This window comes from Triturus cristatus, chromosome 4_2 (genome assembly GCF_964204655.1).
Source record: "Triturus cristatus chromosome 4_2, aTriCri1.1, whole genome shotgun sequence".
Classification (NCBI taxonomy): Eukaryota; Metazoa; Chordata; class Amphibia; order Caudata; family Salamandridae; genus Triturus; species Triturus cristatus.
In genome coordinates this window covers 80,484,824-80,508,795 of record NC_140586.1, presented here as the reverse complement: position 1 = coordinate 80,508,795, position 23,972 = coordinate 80,484,824, and the positions used below count along the sequence as shown (strand labels likewise).

The following is a 23,972-nucleotide window of genomic DNA, read 5'->3' as shown; positions in this document are numbered from 1 at the left end:
TATTCAGGCAGGGCGGACGAGAGCCTGCTCTCAGGCAGGGCCCACGCCTCTTTCTCCCGAGCACATTCCTGTACTTGTTCCACAGCGCTGCCCCGTACTTCACTCACGCCTGCTTCGCCGGGGGCCTCTCTTTCAGAATTAGGATTTTGTCTCCCTTTATCCTGCTCCGGCCTGGGGGCCACCGGATCCTCGGCCTCGCGTGCCTCCTCCGAACCGAAGCTATACAACCGCGGACGCTTCACGACATCCCGGAGCTTCGGCCTGCGCCCGGGCCTCGGCCTGTCCACCAACCCGGGCTCGACATGGCCCAGGACGGGAGTGCAGCTGGCAGGTAAGAGGCGTGGACTGGCTCCCGTTAGTGCGAGGTGCGTGTGCGGCACCTGCTGCTCGCTTTATAATTTACAGGTATCCCTCTTACTCGCTGTACTATAACCCCGCCCTCACTTTCTTCAAGAGTATCAGCCCTCTCTCATTTTATTCTCTGTCCCCCTCCTTTTTTTCAAACGACTCCATCTCTCTTTCAGTTACCTTCTCCCGTTTCTGCTCACAACTTGCCCTTCACTCGATCTGCTTTCGCTTTGCTATTTTCTCGCACATCTGCTTTTTTTTGCACCTGTCACCCCTTGGCCGTACTGTTTGACCCCCTCCTTCGCTCTCTTTGACTTGAGTTCCTCGTTGTTCTTCCCCCCATCCCGCAAACTCTGCCCCCACCCCCACACTACCCTTTCACCCTCTACCAATAATCATAGTAGTCTTGGTTTTTCAATTCCAGTCTCCCCTACTCTCTTCTTTGCCTGTCTCCCTTCGCCGCTCTCGGTATTCCTTAACCCCATTCTCGGTGTTTCTTAACTCTTTCTATAACCTCTCTCGTTCTGTCACCGCTCCCCCCCCCCCTCTTCTCAGTGTCAGCATGCCCACCCCATGTCCTTTATTTGTAGATCATCCGTTCTGCCCGTCTGTTAGCATGTCACCACTCCTCCCTCTCAGCTTGATACCGCTTTTCACTCCCCACTCTGTTTGTCACCGCACATCTTCACCCTTCTCGTAGGTTATAAACTCTATCCCTTTCTCAGCCCGGCATGCCCTAATTGACTTTTCTCAGTGCCATCCACACTCCAAGCATGTAATCTCTCAACGTGTCGCACCTTGTACCATCATTCTCGTAATATAACAATCTCACCCCATTTTCAGGCATTCATTCACCCATTAATTTCAGATAGTAACCTCTCCTATTTGCCTGTATTATATATTCCTGCTTCCAGTGAACCCCCTCTGTTTACAGTACCCCCATCAGCCTGTTACACACTATATCCTTCTCTTTCAGCCTCCTTCTCTGTTGTCTTAACATGTCACCCCTTTGTCCCACTAGTCTCCCCCTCTCTTTTGCCCCTCCCATCTGTCTTTTTACTTCTCACTTTTTTAGTCTACCCTCTGCTTTGTTTCCAGGACAAAAGCATATCACCCCCCACCCACCCTTCCCACATGAGTTCCTTCGTGACTATAACGCCTGGGCGGTATCCCACCCCACGGCCTAGCACTCACAGTCACAGGGACCAGCGTGACGTGTCACAGAGCTGCGTTACTATATAATTTGAGTTCGTGGTGCGGGAGGACAGGCGTGTGTGTACACACAACAAAGTGTCCTGTTACCTGATACTTGCCTTGAGTGCTAACTCGTGAGCAACCAGTTGTCGGTAAACTCTGCTTGACTCGTGGCCTGGCAGAGAGAGGTGGCCAGGATTATCTGTCACGACATATCACACCCCTTGCGGCAGGGGGTAGTATACTGCAATATGCGTCCCACAGACCTGGGAGTGTGTAGCAGTGGTGCCGGAATAATTTTCAGAGTGGGGGTGCTGCCATTATTGTTACATCACCTAAATCATAGGGATTATGAAAATTCGAGCGTAGCAAATGTGCCACGCCCATTCAGCATTACAGAGGTAACGGGGTGGCATGTAGCTGGTGGTGTATTTCGGAGCAGTGTTGTGGTTCGCACTGTTATAAACAGCATATTTTCCGTTGAAATAGCCACCAAATTTGCATAGACATGCAATTTTACTGATAAAACTTTAAGGCAGGGATGTAACATATGTCCCTGCAGAGCAGGGGACCCCATCAGAAGCCCACAACTCTACAGCAGGGCCCCATTCCGCCCAAGGCCAATGAACATCTGTGAGATATGTGAGATGAGGGACCCCTCCCTTCACATTCTGCAGGGAGGCCCCATCCTTTTACGTTACACCACTTTTTAAAATAATAATAATAATCTTTATTGCTTAGTTAATAAAAACTTTTGCAATCAGCTACATCGAGCGACACATATAAGAATGCTTAATTGATCAAAACCATTACAGTCAGCTGCATGGTAGGTTACAAGTAAAAAGTGCCTAAAACAACCCTTTTTGTAAATAGAGACAGTTAAGAAAGTTTGAGTAATTACGATTCCAAAAAACTACGAGGAGTATAAAAATTGGCATTTAGTGTGTGCAGTGAAGTGCAAAAGGAGCCGCGATGAAGTGCAACATGTCACATTTGGAGTCCATTCTCCTACAAGTTCCTAGGGCAGTGCAAGTTTCTGTAAAGTTTGCTTTAAGAAACATGGCCGAGCTAGCGTGGCAGTCAGAAAGTGGTCGTCCGGAAGAATGTGTTAACTAGTTGCAATCAGCTACATCAATTTTGTGACATAGTAACCAATCCACAGTAGCACACTGTTTGTGATAAAAAAATTATATTCTCTTTTGTAGCATGATTACTTAAAATCGTTGCCTCTGTAAAGTCCATGTGACAACAGAAGAAAACAGTTTCGAATGTGCAAACGTTTAAAAAGGATATGGAGTATTATAATAAAATGGGCACTGCCGGGTTGAACACTGCCTCCATAAAGTACATGTAACGATAGGAGAAAGACAGTTTCAGATATACAAACATGTCTAAAAAGAAGCCGGGTTGTCAAGAGGTCATTGCTTAGTTTGTGGAGTAGCGTGTATCATTTCGTGAGCCTCCTTCAAAGCAAAATAGAAGATAGAAGAGACCGAAGTTTTGGCATTTATATGTTTTAACTTAGAGGTAATTATTCCTTGTTTGTTGCCAAAAGGCAATGAGACTTAAGTACGGCATGAGATGTCTTCGTCCAATCACTCCTTACTAGAATACAGCTTTTTTCCGCTTTATCCAGAAATTTAACAAGGTGACACGCTAGTTGAATATTTTTGCCGTCAAAGCATGCTTTAACCGCCTGCCTGCATGTTCTTATTCCCATTTTCTTTAAGGCAGGTTTTAAGTGGGATCTGTGCTCCTTGTCAAGTTCCATGCAGATACATATTAAATGAAGGATGTCCTCTTTTGAGACCCCACATAGGTGACTGTTAGTTATCGCTTGAGGGCGTTTCCACGGGGGCAAATGGTATTGTGATGGAAGGATGCCCAGCCTTAGTCGTAGGAACTTCTCCTTCATGATCCGTGTGAGGCCGACGCTTAGGTAACTTTGATGGAAGCTGCTGGTATAGCTTTGAATGACAATCCAGCCATGGGCCCTGTTGGTTAGTGTTGCTTTGTCCTCTGCTTGCGAGAGGATCTTTACTGATTTATTTACCAGTTGTTTGAAGTTGTTGTGCGATCCAGTGCTTTCCCAAAGATCTTGTAGTTCCAGGGTGTCTATTGAATGCTTTAGATAGCTTGCGGCTGCGCACCCATTTTTCCTTTCTAGCTCCTTCCAGAGATGGTGATCCAATGTTGTTACTTCAGCTCCCTGTATTTTATGCCAGCATTTGGAGTATGCGCCCCCCATTCTTGCTATTTTTTGGTTCCTCAGGCCAAATTCAAGCCTTATTTGTGCCTGGGATGTGTACTTTGGAAGTTTAAATATAATTCGCATTGCCCTTGCTACTATGTTGTCCAGTATACGCGCATCAGTGCCTCGTAAGCATTCACTTCTGTAGGTGATGGCCGGTATAAGTTTATGTTTAAAACGTTTTATTGAAACAAAACAAACCATGGGGGAGGGGGATAGGAGGTTAGTGTACATATAATACAATCAAAGAAAAAAGGTGCAACTCAAGAGGGTTGGCGATGGATAGCTCGATGGGCCAGGGGAAAAGCACAGTAAATGAAAGGCTAGAAATGCAAACTGTGGAATCCCTGCGTGCATATCCAACACCCCAAATCTGAGCAATGAAAACCAGCAGTAACTCGACAAAGCACAATCCACCCCCCCCCCAACCCCCATCACCCCAGTAAAGAAAGGAAGGAAGAAAAAACAATACCCCACCCCCCCCCGTCCTATGGTCCCGCGTCAGATTAGTCCTCACCAAGAAGCCCCGCACCCCCCCCCCCCCCCCGGGGCCCCCGTCTCACATGTGATCTACTCCGCCGGGATCACCGGCGGCGTCAACCTGAGAAGCCTAAGATACCTCGGACAGGTGAGCTCCCGGAATTCGGTGGACAGCAGCACTAGAAAGGGTTGCCACAGCTCTTCAAATTGGTCTATTTCCCCCGCCACCGTGAGCGACAGCTTCTCCATTCCCAGCACATGCCAAAGCCTATGCAACCAACCCGTGATGGAGGGGACAGTGGTGGTGCGCCAGTGGATAAGGATGTTCTGGACCGCAGACCCCAGCGCAATCGCGATCTGCCTGCCCCTGCGGGACTTCAGTGGGTACATTAGGTCATTGGGGAGGCCCAGCAGGACATACGCCGGGAAGCGCGGCAGCTCTATCCCAAAGTGCTTATCCACCTCGTCCAAAACTTCCTTCCAGTAAGCGGTCAGCACGGGGCAATCCCAAAGGATGTGTGAGAGGGTACCGTCCTGCCCGCAGCCCCGCCAGCACCCCTTGTCAGTGTGTTTATGCATTTCATACAGTCTCTCCGGGGTGTAGTACCAATAAGTGGACACCTTAGTAAAGGTCTCCGTAAGGCCCGTGTGATATGCGGAGTGCCGCGCCCGATACGCAATTTTGTCCCATTCCTTGTGGCTGAGTGTCCTACCCAATTCCCTGTGCCAGCGCTCCCTCCCCGGGTTGTAATAGTGAAACGGCGGGGGTTGTAGTCACTTGTACAGGTCGGTAATTAGCTTAGCGTTGGAGGTCCGGGTAGCCAGCCACCTTTCATACGGTGTAATTTGACGAGCAGCGGTGTCACGCACCTGGGGCTGGAGGGCCCAATGCCGAACCTGCATGTAGCGCAATCTGTCCAGCTCCGTCAGGCCGAACTCCTGGCGGAGTTGCTGAAACGGAATCACTCCCTCCGGGCCATAGATCTGGAAGAGCGCCCTGCAGCCCGCCTGCACCCAATGGGAGAAAACTCCCGGCTCCATCCCTGGGGAGAAATCCGGGTTGCCCACTATGGGTGTGAACGGCGAAGGGAAGGTGGTGAGGCCCCGAGCCTCACAGACTGCGTCCCACACCCGCAGGGGGACCCTCGTAACAAAAGAAGCGTAAAGGTTAGGGGGGCGGTGCGCGCGGCGCAAGAATGGAACCTCTTGTAAAGTGCGGCCCGCCACTGCCTGGTCTTGAAAGAGCCAGTGTTTGTCGGACTCCCACCTGCTCCACTCCACCAAATATCGCAGCTGTGCCGCCTGGAAGTACCTACGGAGGTCCGGAATACCGAGGCCCCCCGCCTCCGGAGCAAGCGTGGAGAGGACCCTCTTCATTCGTGGCTTGCGACCCTGCCAGACAAAGCGGGAGATGTCAGCCTGCATTTGTCGTATACAGCCCGCCGGGGGCTGGAGAGGGAGGGCCCGGAAAAGATACAGTATCTGGGGCAACACCGTCATCTTAACCGCCGCGATTCGCCCCAGCCCGGACAGTAGGCCCTTGCTCCAGCGACCAAGCTCCTCCTTAATCTTCCTGCTGAGGGAGGCATAATTGGCCGTAACCATCTCCGGTAATGTGGGCGCCAGCAGAATCCCCAGGTATGGCACCGTGGACGAGGACCACTGCATGGGGAAGAGTCGCTGAAGGTCCCTCCTGGTGTCCGCAGCCAGGGACACGTCTAACGCCACCGACTTGCTCATATTCATTTTGAAGCCGGCCACACAGGCAAAGGCGTCTAGTTCCTGGAGGCAAGCAGGCAGCGACCTCCTAGGGTCGTCCAAGGTCAACAGGACATCGTCCGCGTAGAGGCTGACAGTGTGGACATACTGGCCCATCCGGACCCCAACAGCATCCGGGTTATCGCGAATCCTCTGAGCAAACGGCTCCATGTAGAGGGCAAACAAGAGCGGCAAGAGGGGGCAGCCCTGCCTCGTGCCGCGTTCGATAGCAAATCCACCGGAGCTACACCCGTTGACCCGCACCGACGCTGAAGGATGCTTATAACAGTTGAATACCATGGTGCGGAACTTATCCCCGATTCCCAATTTCTTGAGAACCAGCTCGAGATACGGCCAGTGAACTCTGTCGAAGGCCTTCTCCGCATCAACGGACAGCAACATCCGCTCCCCCGGGATCCGCGAGGCCTTCTCCAGAACATGCGCCACCCGCTTGGTATTGTCAACCGTCTGTCTGCCGGGTACAAAGCCAGCCTGGTCCGCCTCCACCAATCCGGGGAGGTGTGGACCCAGCCTGGACGCTAGAATCCCTGTATACAACTTGAGGTCGACATTTAAGAGCGAGATGGGTTGATACGAACCGCAGAGGGCCCGGTCCTTCCCAGGTTTCGGAATTACCGCGACCGTCGCCCTCAGGAGATCCGGTGGGATAGCTCCCGGTTCGGAAAAGGAATTAAATAGCCGAGTAAGGACAGGGGCCACAGCCGTGCAAAAAGTCTTATAAAACAAAGACGTGTACCCGTCCGGACCCGGGGCCTTACCATGCTTCAGCCGCGCGATAGCGGAAATCACCTCCTCAACATGGATATCCCGCTCCAGGTGGTCCGCCTGAGCCGGATCCAGCACCGGAAGGGTCACCGACTCCAAATAGCCTTCGGCGTCCCGTGGCGAGGAGGGCTCCTCAGCATACAGCGCCTCGTAGAAGCCGCGGAAAGATTCTGCTACCTCTGCGTCCCCGGAGACGACCACCCCGTCCGTGCCCACAAGTTCCTTCACGACGCCACGCTGCTGCGTGACCCGGAGCCGGTGTGCTAGGAGCTTGCCACATTTGTCCCCCCCAGTGTAGAAGGCATGTTTCAAGCGCAAGGCGGCATACTCCGCCCTATCAAGATCCAATGCCGACAGGAGCTTCCTCGCAGCCTTCAACTGCCTCCACACCCTTGGCGCCCCCGTGCGGCGGTGGACCTGCTCAAGCTCCCGGACCTGAACAGTCAGCTCGTCCCTCTTCCGTTGCCGCTCCCTATTGTCGGCTGCGGAGATAGAGATAAATTCCCCCCGGAGGACTGCCTTCAATGCCGCCCACTGTGTCGCCTGCGAAGTGTCGGTGTTGCTATTGTGAGTTAGGTAGTCCTGTATGACCTCCCCAATGCGCTGCACTACAGACTTTTTGTGTAAAAGGGTATCCCGGAGGCGCCACACCCCCCGAGAGGGGGAGGCCGCCGGCCACTGGAAAACGCCGGTGACTGGTGAATGGTCAGACAAGGTCAGGACCCCGATGTCCGCCGCCGTGGCAGCGGCATGCATCGGTCCACTCACCAGGAGGTAGTCCAGCCGCGAGTAGGTTCGGTGTGCGTGTGAAAAGTAAGAGTAGTCCCTATCCGTGGGGTGCATGGAGCGCCAAAGGTCGTGTAAGTCCATCTCCGCAATCCGGGCCTTCCCAGCCTGGGACAGTTCCCCCGTCTGCGGGAAGCGCTGCGCCGATCTGTCCATCACAGAATCGAAGACAATATTAAGGTCTCCCCCCAAAATGACGTGGCGGTCGGGGGAAGCAGTGACCTCCACCAACACGGAGTCTAAGAAACGTTCTTGGTGGTCGTTTGGGCTATAAACGGAGCCGACCGTAAACGCTGTGCCTCCCAAGCGCATGCGATACGCAAGAAGCCTCCCCTTCTGTTTAGCACACTTATACAAAACCTCACCCCTAAAGGAGCTCGCTAGAAGAATGGCTACCCCCGCCGTCTTGTTCGCTGCCGAGGAGAAGAACTGGATAGGGAACTTAGCAGAGCGCAGCCTATGGCAATCCCGGGACAGTAAGTGGGTCTCCTGCAAAAGGCAAATGTCCGCCTGCGTCCCCTCCAGCAAAGATAAGATCGCTCTGCGCTTCACGGGGTTATTCAGACCCTGAACATTAAGGGTCACTACCTTTAGGGTCGACATTCCTCTCGGGGATCGGGTGCGCCGTGCAATGGGCAGGGGATCAGCGGGTGGGGCGCGCGGGGCAGCCGCGCAGGACAAGCCAAAACAGACCAAGCGTGGGCATGGACAACATCGGACGGGACCTCCCCAACCCCAGAACAACCCCTACACCCACCCAAAACACAACCCTGGCAACTAGCCAAACGCAAACTCAAACACCCCATTGTCCCAGTCAAGCCCCAAAACGGGCAAGTCCGTAGAAAAGAACGAAGTGGACGTCCAGCCACTCACCTCCAGCCGCTCCCCCCCGACCCCCCCGCCCCGTGCCCAGCATTTAAAGAAGCTAAAGGCATCTCCCCCCGGAGTGAGTATTAGGCCGTCAAGGCCACGCCGGTGGAGCCGGCCGAGTCCCTGGCCGCCGCCCTCAAAGCGTCGGCCATGTCCGCCCTGATGGTAGGGGAATCAGGACGCCCTGCGCTGGCCGCTGATCGTCGCCTCGCCGACCTCCGCCGGCTCCGTCTCTCCGAGGGCCTCCACGACGGTGTAGCTCCTTCCTCCTCCGCCGCCGTAAGCCCCAGGACTCCACAAATGTCCTGCAAGGAGCGTAGCTGGTGTAGCACCCCGTTCCATCGGAAGATCAGGCGGAAGGGATGACCCCAAGAGTACGGCGTCTCGTGTTCGCGCAGAAAGTCAGTGGCAATCCTGAAGGACCTGCGTTTCTGCAGCGTGATGGCGGAGAGGTCCTGGTAAAGCGCCACCGGCCGCTCCCGGAAAGTCAGGGGCTGTTTCCTGCGGGCCTCAGTCATGATGCGTTCCTTCAGCGGGAAGTCGGGCAGGAAGGCCAAAATGTCCGGTGGAGGTGCCGATGATTGGCGCTGCCGGCCAACCCTATGTGCCCTATCAATGCTAATGGGGAAGTCCGCAGCTTCCCCCAGGATCTCTCGGAACAGGTCCCGCAGGTAGCTCCCCAGATCGGACCCCTCGTCTGCAGTCAGCACACCACGCACTCGAATGTTGTTCCTCCGTGATCTGTTCTCAAGGTCCTCAGAGTGGGCCTGGAGCTCAACACACTGCTCCCGGAGGCGGAGAACGTCCTGTTGAAGATGGACTATCTCCTCCTCCCGGCGTTGGGCCTCCGTCTCCACCGTTTCAACGCGCTCGCCAAGGCCCTCCACTTCTCTGCGCACTTCCCGGACCTCGCTGGCCACCTCCCGCTTCAGTGTCTGGAAGTCCTCCCTGAGGGAGCTGAACAGTTCCTCCATAAAGGTCCTCGTGACGGGTGACTCCCCCCCAGTCACGTCCGCCGAGGCCCGGGGGGACCCCGGCGAAGGCTGTGTTCTGTCCCGCAGTTGCTGGGCCCTGCCAAGCATGTCCGGCAGGGTGCGGTCCCCCTTCTTCGAGCCTCCTCTTCCAGACATCGCAGGCACTGCGGTCGGGCACTGGTCCAGCCGCCCCAGGGATGCCCAGCTGCTGGCAAGCACTCGACGTGGGTGTCCCCCCACAAGCAGAGTCGCTGCGTCACAGGTGACAAAATGGCGGTCCAGTCCGGTCACCGCCAGCCGCGGGTGCCCATCCGAGACAGCAATGGGAGCTACAGTGGGGGGCTCCTCATCAGCGCATCCCCCAAAAAGTCAGCCCGGCAGCAGCGGCGGTCACATACATCCGCCAGCAAGGGCTCCGATGAAGGCCAACACCACTGATCCCACGGGGACAAGATGGCGGCAGGGCGGGGCAGGGCAGAACGACCAGGCCCGGCGACACCACCGGGGCCCCCAAAACGCACAGCAATCAAATAGGTTCCACCGCCGGTGTCAGGCTGTCGCACGCAGGGGCCCAGATGGTCCGACCCCAACAGAGAGTCCGCCGTACTTCGGCCAAGGGACAGGGGCCTACACAGTGCGAAGTGTCGCCGACACAGGTCTGAGTGCCAAAGCACCCGTTCTAAGTCTTCCGCACCGTCGGGTCCCCTCCCGCAGGGCTCCTTCACCCTCCGTCGAGCGACGGGCCAAATTCCCTCCAGATCGCAACTTTCAGCACCAGGCCCAGCCGAGGCGCTCGGACAGCACTCCGACGCGCTCCGCCTCTCAGGCCCTCCGTCGCTCCTCGAGCTCGATCGGACCTTTTGGGGGCTTCCCCCGAGGCGATCAGAACCAAAACGGCAACAACGTGCGCACCAGATGCTCCGCCACACTCCTCTTCCACGCTGAGCCTCAGCGGGGGGAAAAAAGCATAAGAAAAGGGCTCAAGCTTGGCCGGGCCGGAGGAGCTACGGGAGGAAGCGTCCGCTCACCCCGCCATCTTGGCCACGCCCCCGCCGGTATAAGTTTAGCTTGGATCACCTGTAGTAGAGGGGTGAAGCTACGACTAGCTGTTTTCATTTTAAGATTCCTCAATGCAACTGCTGTTGTAATTCCTCTCCTTACTGCCGATTCTTTCTGTGGCTGGAATGACCCTAGTTCGAGAGATTTAGGCCTCCTAGGTTAGGGGCATGAGAGTTGCTGTCATCTAACTTGGGTGAGAGGTCCGACATGAAGATGTTAAAAAGGGTCGGGGCTAGCACGCACCCTTGTTTGAGACCCTTGGTAGTCTGTACTTTCCTTGACAAGCTATCGCCTGATCCCAACTTGATTTGCACCCACGTGTCCGTATGTAGTAGCAGCAGCTGCGATAGTAAAATTGGTGGAATTTTTCTATTGGAAAGCTTCTCCCATAGTGTGTTTCTGTTGATGTTGTCAAAGGCGGAGGTGAAATCAATGAAGCATACATAGAGCGGGTATTTGGCCAATTAAGGGGCATCTATTAAGAGTGTTAGGGCCAAGATATTTGTTGTTGTTCCCATATGTTTGCGGAAACCTGTTTGGATGATGGGAATCACAACGTTACACCACTTGAAATCGTTTCTCAGAGTTTAGTTATCATTTGCGCATCACCAGGTAAAGGATCTTGATTTGTTTTGATTCTATTAACATCTTTGGTACCATCACCCTTCAGAATTACCCAAAAATGTGCTTCATTTATTCTTTCCTAATTGCTGATGTATTTTAACTGTGTACAATTCATTTACAGGTGTTAAGTTGTTGTTGTGTGTTAGAAAAAAACGGACATCCTACAGCCTTTGTTTTCTCTTCCTGTACCACAGCTAGATTGTCACCTTGGTCACTTTTACAAAATCCTGTACTTTGCAGTCAGAGAAATACAAGTATACACCAGTATCTGAATAAGCCGTAATTTGTCAGAAGACATAACATGACATTTGACCTTTGTCTTTGAATGCACAGAAAATGTGACAAAATAAATACAAACTCTAAAGGCATCTTTATTGATCATTCACATTCTGAACTTCAATATAGTTATTTTTGGGGTGCTGCAGCACCCCAGCACCCTTACTTTTGCTACCTATGGACAGTAGGTCTAAAACATAAAGAGTTTCTCTGATTTAAACAAAGCTTTCACCAGGTCGGAACAGAACAATGACAAGTATGGGGGAGTTGCTTGTATGGGACTGAATTTAGCTTTCTATGGACGCTAACACATGTTTTTTCCGATATGAACACTGTCTAAGTCTCTATATGGTAAGGGTTCTCTAAACCATATGATATATCACCCAGCAACCTTTATACCTCACCTGAGAAGACCACTGCTCTTCTTTCCATATTTTTTTACAGCTGCTTGAGTGTGTGTTACATAACATATGGGCGATGGATTCTGTCAGTCAGGTGTCAGGAGCATACCTGTGTGATGAAGTTGATTTGGGCAGAGACTGTAGGGCCTGCTTCAGGGCTGCCGCCATGCCACAAATCTCAGAGCACTTTTCCCGAGCGTGTGGAACCTGTAGACCTGGTGTCTTGCAAGTCATATCCAATCTGCACCCATCAGCCCTCAAGGGTTTACAAGAGAGACATCACAGGTTTTCAATACTGTGGGAAGGTGTACAGCCAAAATGCTCTTGGAATGTCATTGAACACAATAATGAGTTGATTCCAAAGAAGAAGGGTTATCTCCGAATCCAGTGACCAAAAAGAACAGCTGATTTGAAAGACCTGGCAAAAGTAGGCCCAAGAGGAAGAAATATTCAAACCCAGTGTAAGAAATAGGATTATTATTTGGGAAGGGTAACTACCCACCTCAAGGAACAATCGCATCCCTTGTCAGGATGAACCTTAAAAATCACGAAATTAACCTGAGCTCAATCCCCAGGTAGCTTTGACAAAGAGCAGACAGGCTTAATTTAGGGCAGTGTGTAAAGTATTTATACAGAACCAAAACTGTCAAAGTCCAAATGCAAAAAAATAAAAATCACAAACCAAATTACAAAAAAAGAGTAACATTTAATAAACAAAATGACACATTCAATAAAGAAAACCCAGACATATGAATCTTTAAAGTTTTAAGAAACTATAGCGTCAAAAATCACAAAGTGCGAATAACAGTCAAAGGTTATGCTAGACCGGGACTTAGGTGGAATTTGAGGATGTCTTGATAAAGCGTGACCAGGTTAGTCCTGGACAAATATCTTATCTTCTGACTTAGTACTTTAAGTCCCAATCCACCACAAGAGGACACTTTCAAAGCCCCCCAAGGACCTCAGGGGAGGCACTTGGACACCCATAGGGTGTCAGACAGAAGCCAATAGTAGGGTCCAGTCCAGGTCCAGTTGCCACTGTTCAGCTGGGTACTTCCAGGAAAAGCCCTCTTATAACTTGTTGTCTCCCTTTAGTTTGAACAGGAGGGAGGAAAGCCTTATTAACCTTGGAGTCCACTTCTTTGTCCTGTGAGTAGGTCCAGTCTTCCAGGGCTCATCTCAGGTTGTCACAGACAGTAGGTCCAGTCATCTTCTGAGCTTCCGCAGGTCCAGGAAATGTTCTGAAGTAGGTTCCTGGAGGTGCCACATTTAGGAAAAAAACCCACAAAAGAGGGTCAGAGAGCTTTTCAAGACCAGCAAGTACTTATTGCCAAATCACACAAAATTACTAAGGGTGTTTGAGATCTTGTGACCAAAGTGGCAACGTGGTGCTAACTTGGCTAGGGGAACTCTGTCTATATCCCTCCAAAAGCAATTTTCTGTTAGAACAGAAACCCTCACCCATCCTTTGGTTTTTCTTCATAAGGTTAGTTTTTAAACCATAAGCAAAGTCTATGGTAAGAACTACAACTCCCCCACAGGAGAGGAGCTCTTTGGATTTATACTCCCTATATTGGCAATGGGTGTGGGTGATGGTGCAGAGTGCAGGGATAATGAAGTGAAACATAAAACTACCTCTTGGTGGAACTAAGACTAGCTTTATTATGTCCCCAAGAAATAGGATTAGAACAAGAGATGGAGAACTTTCTTCAACCCAACCGCAAGTGAAGGGCCAACATGTTTCAGCTTTTTTGTTACCTTTAAATAGGTGTCTAGGACTTCATCAGGAACTGTTTTCTAGTCACTCTGCAAAAAAATACGAGATAGAAAGAATCAGGTAAAAGGAAGTGCAATACAACCAATGATCTAGAACTGTGGAACAGATCCACCATTGTCTGAAGCCTCAAGTTAGGATTTGGTCCTAACCCTGATGCTTCCAGGCAAGGTATAACAGGGCTCCGACTTTGCCGTCTGCTGTGACAATCCTTGCTGGATCGAGGGCTGAGTTGAGGCCCAAAACCTGCCTCTTGTGGATTCAAACAGCACGTTGCCACTTGTTTACCAGACCTTGAGTACCCTGTGTGTTTTAGTGTGATATTTATACCTTACAATAGCTGATCTGTCGAAATTACTCCTGGGCATGCTCTAACTAATTGGCTAAAAGTTCCCGGGGCCAAATCTACCGACCTTAGGCTTTTTCAACATGGCACAAGTCTTCAGTGACACAAAACGTGGGCTCTCCGGGTGTGTGTGTGTGTTTGTTGGGGGTGTACTATGGTAATTTTAGTGTCCTCCCACATCCAACACTAAAATGGAACTTGCGGCAGTCACTATACTCCCAATAAAACCAAAGACAGAAGTCTAGTAGGAAAAAAGCAGAGTCCTTCAGCAACCAGACAGTAGATCCACAAGAATCGTCTTGCTTCCTTTTCTCTCCTCCTTCACGTATGCCTGAAGAGTGATATGTGATACCAGAGACAGAAAGAGGTCTGGTAGGAAAAAACAGAGTCCTTCAGCAAACAGATAATGGATCCACACGCTTTCACTTGGCAGTCTGTTCTCTCCCCTTTCAAGTGTGCCACAAGTCTTATATGTAAACCCAGCAGATCTCTAGAGCATGATTTGACACAGTAGTATTAAAAAGGATGCCCACAGCTCCCGCATATTCAGCAGATTGCAGAATCATTATCGCTGTCAATTGAGGTCATGCTGTTGTTTGCCCCAGAGAGGCATTTCACACCTATTCAAGGCTAATTACTTTCTGGGATAAGCTGGGGAGCCAATGCAAATTAGCTACCAAGAACGTCAGACAAAGAAAGTTAACTTTCTAAAAATTACTTCTTCCTTAAAAATTGTTTACAAATCTGACTTCACCATTGAATTGACTTTATAGGTATTTGTCTAGCTACTCCCACTCTCAAAATTGAGCATTGGGATTTTTAATCTGTGCTCGTTTTCTAGATAGGACAGCTAGGCCTACCACAATGAAAATAGTGTTTGGGTGCTAGTCACTGTAAGTGCATGTTAACATTAGATTTCTAAAAGTTCTACTTTCAAGGACCATTCACCCTGCCTTGTGGCCTACATAGAGCTGAATTATCAATATTTAAAAGGAAGGCTTTGACAAGTCGAATTGCACTTTTTATAGTGCTGCAGTATTAGGCCTGAAGCGATGTTAGCACTGCCACTGTAGTGGGCAGCACAATAGTTTTTTAATTTTTTTTTTAGAGTGAGCACCCCTCTCGAATAGGATGAGTATGAGGGTGCCCTTTTGTCGTGTGCCCAGCGGGAGGCAATTTTTGTTTCTGTGTGTGTTGTAAGGTGCGTCTCTAGGATGAGCGCTATGTCGATCTGGTGTCTATCAAGATAGGCGAAGACCTGCCTGACTTTCTTGGGGTTGTTCAGCCCCCGTACATTCCATGTAACCAGTTTAGGATGACATTACTATTGTATCGGAGCGAACTGGCAGTACGCCTTTAAGCCAGTTAAGTAGTTGCGATTGTTGGTATAAAGGTGTGTGGGCGCTCGGTGACTGCAAATATAAAACCATAAAAGAATCATAAAAATGAAAGCCCCTCCTACTCTGGCAAAATAACAGTGCCAAAGCCATGCCCTTCGTGAAGGAAACATTTCTCATATAACATCAAACATTTCCGCACTCGCCAGGGAGAGCAATATATCCCAAAAAATTCAACTAAGGTTGGGGTCTAACCTGTTTGGGGGGTGCCAGAGCACTTTACCCTTCCATGGGCCAAAGGGGGCTGGAGCGTGACTGTAAGGCCCAGAACATCTGGTCCATGTTTGCAATTATGGGTGGGTGTCTTATGCACCCTTAGTTTCTGTCTCCACTCCGTATTATATCTGCACCTTTAGGAGTGACATATAGTATCTAGTGACAAATTGAAACGTATATTAACATTTCTACTACTAATACTTGTCTGATTGTGTACTTTGGTAGAGCCGGTCATTCGCCCAGGGTCGAGGAGGCATCCTTGCCTTCATCATCATTAGTGGAGGGTGGCCGCACTTTCTTTGCTTTCTTGAGATAGTCCATGACTGCCTTGGGGTTATTGAAAATGAGAGGGTGGCCATCTTGCTCCGCCCTCAAGCGTGCTGGATATAGAATGGCGTATTTTAGGCCTAGTGTCTGTAATTTCTTTTTCGCAGGTCCGAACTCTCGACGCGACATTTGTACTGACATTGTGAAGTCCAGACAGAAGGATAAATTATTTCTGTCAAATTGAATAGTACCTTTTCTCGCACAATATCCATAAAATTGTGGTTCTGTCCCTGTAATTCAAGAGTTTCGCTATTATTGGACGCGGCGGTGCTCCAGGTGGGGGCCGTGTCTGCAGGGACCGATATGCCCGCTCTATCACGAACACTGCCGATAGTTCCTCACTGCTGAAGATTTTCCTGATCATCTCCTCCACATAGTGCTCCATCCGCCCTATGTTGGTGGATTCCGGGACTCCCAGAATGCGTAAGTTGTTACAGTGTGATCGCGCCCCCAAGTCCTCATTTTTGGCTGGGATGACAGCAAGCACTTTGTCCATGTTTAGTTGTTTGTGGGTTAGCGTGTGACCATCATCTTCTGCAGTTGAGATGCGTTGCCCTGCCTCGGTGAGCCTGCCGTCCTGTTTTTCCAGCCTTGAGGCCATCTTGTCCATGTGTGTGTTGAGGGCATCTATTTTCCCGTCAATGGACAGGAGGCTCTTTTGCATGGCTTGTAGGGTGGCTTCCAGCAAGCCGCACGTCTGTGATGGTGGGTCCTGCTCCGAATCCGAGTGGGCATGCTGTGCTGGCTTGTGCATTTTTTTTGCCTCAAAGGTGAGGCACGTCTGCTGCATGTCCGTTTTCCCCATTTTTGGGTTGAGCAAAATACTTGAATGTATGGCTTCGCAATACTTTGTTTGTTTGTGTCTTTCACTTTGTGCCCTCCGTTGGACCGACCGGCTCTATTCCAACGGCACCAGCTCTAAAGAGCGATGTCGCCGAAGCCACCCGCCACCCAGGGGGGCCGCTCAATATCCGCTTTGGCTATTGAGTGTGTACACTTCTGGTTACCGCCGCAGTTAGTCACCAGGAGTTTCGCACTATATGCACTGCTTTATCCATTTATTCCAAGGTATGGGCTCACAACTAGGACTATGTTCTTAAGCACTTATTCTCTGTGCCACGAGGCGCTCTTCAATGTCAATGGCGGCAGCCAGACAACAGAAACACTGTCACATTAGTTCAATGCTGAGAGACTGTCCATGATCGGGTGGCGCCCAACCATTAGCGCGCCAAGGGTGCTTTTATATCATACAAAGGGCCCGCAAGGGTCTTGTGCTGCAGTCTTGCTGTTATTTACTGGGGGGCCTCCGTGGGGCTGGGTGTGGTCCGCTGATCACGGCCCGTTTCTTTCCACCCCCGTCGGGACCCACAGCAGGCCCTCCAAGTGATGCCTGTCAGACACAAGAGCGCAGGGAAGTCTTTAGTGGGGGGGGAGTCCCTAGCCAGGGAACCCCGCCACCCCTTAGCAGTCACCTGGCCAAACTCTGCCACCCCGTCGGGAGTCAGGGAGGCCCAGGATAGCAGCACAGTCTCACCTCGGGGGTCGCGGCGATCAGAGCTGGTGCCGATCGACCGCTCTGCTCAGCTCGCGGAGGCCCTCTGTCCGGCTGGCTCCTGGCACTCTATTGGGCACCGCCAGGACATAGGTGAGGGCCGCGGCCTCACCCCCAGGGCTGCGGCCTCCGGCTCCAGTACCAATGTCCAGGCCTCTGGGGGTCCGCCTCCAGATCAGCAGTCTCTCTGCGCTACCGCACCGGGCCACGCCCGTTCCCCGCCAGGTCCGGACAATCCGCAGGGATTCCAGGTGGCGTCCCAGTTCCGTCACAACCTCGCCCCCTCAGGTCTCGGCATCTGTCCGCCATTTTCTACAGGCTGCCTTGAATTTCGGTTTCGCCCCAGCCGCGGGTCAGACGGTTCTCTGTCGTTCTTTTTTGTCTGGATGCATACAGGGGTGGATCATAAGCATTTCTCTGTATTTTGGGCCCGTGATGCCTGCAATTGGCCCGGAGTCTTGCTGGATTTAATTACCAGCCGGCAGAGCTATTCTAGGGCGCAGCCATCTTGCCGTGAGCTCAACGGGCAGCACAAAAGGTGATGTAGTCCACTAGGGACGTAAAGTGCACCGGTTCTAAAGTCAGCAAAAATGTAGTGTCCAGCAAAATGTGAAAAATCCAGGGTGACAACACAGAAAAGGCACATTTCCTACACCCAGTTATTAAGGATAACTAAATATGCGATAGATTGAAACCAAAGATGATGGCAGTTGCTGAGCCCAAAGAATAAACCCAAAGGATGGTAAGAATCTCCAGTCAAAGATTAAACTCTATCTCTGGTTGTTGGTGTCAAACCCAAACAATGAATAAAACAAAAATGAGGGTAGTCTGAAATCCTAAACTAGAGCTAGTCACTAAGCCTAAAGGTCCAGTGTGGTCACACATAAAAAAAGACTGGCTAATCTTTTAGTCTAGAAAGGTGTAGATGAAGTACCAACCTCAAAGTATGAACACAGTGGCCACAGGTTATACCTCAAAAACTATGATAAAAACATTGATGGTAGCTGCCAAATCCAAAGAACGAACCAATAGAACGAGAACAGTTGGTGAACAAAATAATTAATTACTTAACCCTAGGACCGAACCAGAAACTAGACGGTATTTGCTGAACGCACAGAATGAGGTTAGACCCAAGTACTGCGGATAGTTGCAGACCTGAAAGACTTATAATAGTTCCCGGCCCGAATGATTTATGATAGTTCCCAAACCTAAAAATTGAACACTAGGTTTGAGGGTACTCTCTGAACCCAAAGTCCAAGGAGAGTAACTGCACCTTAAAATTAAGGTTAACAACCAAAGTCAAAAAGGAAGAGTAATCACCAAACCTAAAAATTGAACACAAGTACGGAATAGATGCCAAACTCAAACACTGTCGATAGTCGCTAAACAAAATGGCAAGTCAAAAAAGAAATAATCAGCAGACCCAAAGAATGAGAGTAGTCGCTGAATGAGGATTGTGCCGCCTGGCTAAAATAAAAGGTTGGGAGTTGTATCTTACAAAGACTAAGGGAAGTCACCGAACTGTCAAACCAAACCCTAACTCAGAGTTGTGTTATCCATCCTAAAGACAAAGGGTAGTCTCAACATGCTAAGAATTCTCTCTAAAATTAAAGAACATAAATTAATGAGCTCAATGACTGAGACCAGTCATGGAATACAAAGATCGAGGATAGTTGCCGAAGGCAAAACACAGAGTTCATAGGCCATTTGCTAGGAGGGTAATTACAGAGTCCAAAGAAGAAAGTTAGTAACCTAATTCAAGATTTGACCCACAGATTGAGACCAATATGGTCAATAAAGTGAAAGGTCGAGTCAAAAGCATGAGATTACGTACTTGCTACAACGAATGAGGTTGGTTGCCTGACACAGACATTGCAGTTGCTGATCTTAAGAAATGAGGCACATGTAGAAAAAACATTACTTTAACCATGATGTAAATCAGCCATCCTAAAGGTGGTGGCCCCTGATCTCAATAGACCGGACACAAATGTATAACCCAAAGAGGATTTCTGAACATGTTGAAAGAGTTTGTGTGCTGCCCCAAAGAGCGATGGGCCTTTGCCAGTGCCCAGAGAGCAGTGAGCTTCTAGGTCCTCCAAGTCAGTCAACTCCCCATTAAGGTGCATTGTGCTGAATGGATTTTTTTTTCAAGTCTTATAAATCATGTTGCTCCCTTCCAAAGTGAGTCTGATTATTATCTAACTCCTTGGTAGATGTGTTTTATCAATCTCATTAGGATGGAAGCCTGGACCAGCCATTTCAGGTTTCAAACCTGTAATCTGCAGGATAAATTTGGGTCTGTGTAGCAGACCTCTCAACCAACTGAGATATCTTGCTTGGATTAACAGCTTTGATTTGCAGAAATACACACGTCTGAAATAGGTCCATTTACCCTGCAAGCAATTAGAGCTGGACCGGCCATTCTGCTAACCCCCTATTTCCCATTTGACTGGAGGCTAGAGGACTGCTTTCAATGCAGGGTAGGTGTTAATGACCCAAATATGTCCTTTTTTTCCCCAGTGCTTAAATTGAGCCTGTGGTTTCCGGTGCTGGGCAATGGCCCTTAATTGTCAACAGAAGAGATTACAAACCGGCAGGTTGTATACACTGTGCACTGTGCAGGAGGTTGCTAAAAAACCCTGTTACCTTATGCAAAATTGTTATAGAACATAACAAGTGAATCGAAACATAAATAGGTTGTTTGCATTATATTTGTTTGTCAAAATATATGCATGAAATTTCCTCAATCCAAATTAATAAAACATGATAGTATCAACAGTACATGTCATGTTACTTAAATAAACATAGCATATAGTCATTACATCATGCTAGTCACATAAATCGATATACAAGACATTTGAGAGAAAGCCCGATGCATTTCGGGACTGACACGTCCCTTCGTCAGGGGCAACCTGTAGACAAAAATATCAATATTACAAACAACATCAATAATGATTTTTTTGATGTTTTTGAGGGGTGGGTACCAATGCATAAGATCACGTAGAGCTTTAATAAAGCTGTGCTTAATTGTTATGCTAATGTTATTGCTTCACCCTTGTGTGGTTAGTGATGTACTAAATTACTGGAATTAACATTTTTTGAAAAGTATGCTGTTGGTTTGTGAATAAGAAAGTTTGTGAATAAGACGTTGTCTGAAGGGCTTGACCGGTCAGAGACTGGAGAGACGAAAAGTGGAAAATTGTACCTTAGTTCTCAAAGATGTCAGGCTAGAAAAAGGTTCCAACCTGAATGCTGGAAACAAGAAAAGGTGAAAGAAAGAAGTGAAAAAATAGCTGCAATGTGAACGTAGATGCCAATGTGAAAAGAAAATAGAACTGAGCTCACCTTGAAAATGTGGGAAACAGTGGTTTCCCACTGGAAAATGGTATGGCTAGGCGATGCTAAAAAGTAAACAAATGAAAGGAAATGAACTGGTGAACTAAACGCTAAAAAGCGCTGACTCTGTGAAAATGACAATGAAAGAAAACTCACCCCGGTGGGCGTGTGAAGAGATGGCCAAAGGTACTCTATGTTGAAACGTTATTGGCAAATGACCTCATCAAATCACATCATACTGCAAACAGAGAATGACTGGTGTCAAATCAAAAGTGTCAGGTACGCATAAAGCAGGATTAAGAACAGTATTTGTGTCTAGATACTCTACCGTTTCACAAACGATTAAAAAAATTATCATTAACCGATGGGAATTACTGCAAAACGAAAAAGACTTCAACTGACTATTTCATGACAAACCCCTTTTTGCCTACACTAAAGGGAAAAATCTTCAAACGGTACTATCTTTGCCACGAACACCGAAGACCGATTAGGCACCAAAAAATGTAATAGCTGCATCCATTGCAACAATGTTATAGTTGGCAATACATTAACTCACTCTTTGTCAGGTATTAAAATCAGGCTTAATCACACGGGTGACTGCAATTCTTCTAATGTAATTTATTGTATTAAGTGCCCGTGCGGTAAAGCCTACGTGGGCAAAACTGAACGGAAAGTCAAAGTCCGAATAACTGAACACAAAAGTAAGATTAGAACTAAAACCACTACATCTAGTATAGCCACTCATTGGGATGAGGCAAAACACACAATATCACAACTGCGATTTCAAATAATTGAAAAATTAACTGTACGACCAGGCATGGACGTTACAAAAATTTTGTTCCAAAGGGAAATTTGCTGGATCAAAAAATTTAATACTATGTTCCCGGCAGGGCTCAATGATCGCTTTGACATGAGTTGCTTCTTGTAATGTATCCCTTAACAAATATCTGTTTGTATAAACACTACGCAGTTTGTAAATATCCACACTCAAGGTGGTGATCATCACTTATATTTCTTATTCTTCTCTCACATATTCATCTCTTTCTGAATATGTCCACCCCGTGTATACACCTGCTTCCACACCCATCATTATCAGTCAGTTTTTTATGCCACTGTCCCTTGCACCTCTTCCTTGCATTTAATATGCATACCATCTGCTCGTTCGCCGTATTTCTTTCTACTCCACCTTTTATTTGTGATGTTCCTCTTACATCCTCATGGCTTCTTGTTTATTTTCCAGTAGTCACCAGTCCAATTAATCTCTCGCAGTGACATGCTGTCACTTTCTTTACCATTACTTCCTATCACCAAGGAGCGATTTATTTATTTAATCATCCCATCTTAGTGATCTTCCGTCTGTATTTTCCACAATTTCGTATTTTTTCCTACTACTTTTTTTGTTCCGTTCGCGGTCATTTAATTGATCACTTAGTACACTTATCTGTATACAACATTTACATTCTCTTGCATATTTATCACTATTCCATTCTCCATTCAAAGATGACCGCCATAGCCTTTTCCATCAGTCCTTCTTTTATTTTATGTATTTTTACACGCGCATTTAAACGCGCGCCCGAATGGGTTGCATGTCGGTTCAGCTGCCATCTAGTTTTTCACCGTTACCGCGTTAAGAAAATCATCATCGGTGAGTGTTTTCCTGCCTTCATTTTGTTCTTTATCCTGCTATTATGCGTACCTGACACTTTTGATTTGACGCCAGTCATTCTCTGTTTGCAGTATGAAGTGATTTGATGAGGTCATTTGCCAATAACGTTTTCAACCTTTGGCCATCTCTTCACACGCCCACCGGGGTGAGTTTTCTTTCATTGTCATTTTCACAGAGTCAGCGCTTTTTAGCGTTTAGTTCACCAGTTCATTTCCTTTCATTTGTTTACTTTTTAGCATCGCTTAGCCATACCATTTTCCAGTGGGAAACCACTGTTTCCCACATTTTCAAGGTGAGCTCAGTTCTATTTTCTTTTCACATTGGCATCTACGTTCACATTGCAGCTATTTTTTCACTTCTTTCTTTCACCTTTTCTTGTTTCCAGCATTCAGGTTGGAACCTTTTTCTAGCCTGACATCTTTGAGATCTAAGGTACAATTTTACACTTCTCGTCTCTCCAGTCTCTGACCGGTCAAGCCCTTCACACAACGTCTTATTCACAAACTTTCTTATTCAAAAACTAACAGCATACTTTTCAAAATTGTTTAATTCCAGTAATTTAGTACATCACTAACCACACAAGGGTGAAGCAATAACATTAGCATAACAATTAAGCACAGCTTTATTAAAGCTCTACGTGATCTTATGCATTGGTACCCACATGTTGTCCCCTCAAAAACATCAAAAAAATCATTATTGTTTGTAATATTGATATTTTTGTCTACAGGTTGCCCCTGACGAAGGGACGTGCCAGTCCCGAAATGCATCGGGCTTTCTCTCAAATGTCTTGTATATTGATTTATGTGACTAGCATGATGTAATGACTATATGCTATGTTTATTTAAGTAACATGACATATACTGGTGATACTATCATGTTTTATTAATTTGGATTGAGGAAATTTCATGCATATATTTTGACGAACAAATATAATGCAAACAACCTATTTATGCTTCGATTCACTTATTATGTTCTATAACAATTTTGCATAAGGTAACAGGGTTCTTTAGCAACCCCCTGCACAGTGCACAGTGTATACAACCCTGCCAGTTTGTAATCTCTTCTTTTAGTTATAGACGCTTGACCAGACAGCAAGCGTAACACTGTTTCACCATTGTGTACAATTTGAAAATTCAGTCAATTATATTAAACAGGTGTGCGCTTCCCCCCCATATAATTCCCCTTAATTGTCAACAACAGCACTTACCAAGTTGCCACATGGTGGCTTTGTTTGTGTAATTTAAAAAGGAACAATCAATCAGTTAATCAGGTGTTTGTTAAGTGCGACTACTCACCCGAAAGGGGCTCAAGGCGCTGGGGGTGGGTGGGGGGATGGGGTTAGCAGGCTCCAGTCCATCAAGGGGGCGGTCTGTCGAAAAGCCAGGTTTTGAGGTTTCTTGCGAAGATGGGGAGCGATGTTGTCTGTCTGAGGTGGAGCGGCAGGGTGTTCCAGACTCGGGCTGCGAGGAAGGAGAAGGAGCGGCCTCCCAATCTGGTCTTTCTGGTACGGGGGACCACAGCGTAGGAGAGCTGGGCAGATCATAGGGTCCT

The 23,972-nt window shown here is 48.4% G+C and overlaps 1 protein-coding gene across 1 annotated transcript in view; it reads left to right on the top strand.

The window, feature by feature from the left end:
• Nucleotides 1-7: 7 nt before the first annotated feature.
• The window catches only part of LOC146833028 (tetratricopeptide repeat protein 39A-like), a 223,920-nt gene continuing 199,955 nt past the window's right edge, over nt 8-23,972 (top strand). Inside the window, exon 1 of the mRNA XM_085600625.1 lies at nt 8-331. Coding sequence (XP_085456751.1) covers nt 303-331 — 29 coding nt within the window. The 5' untranslated portion in view covers nt 8-302. The remainder of the gene's footprint in view (nt 332-23,972) is intronic.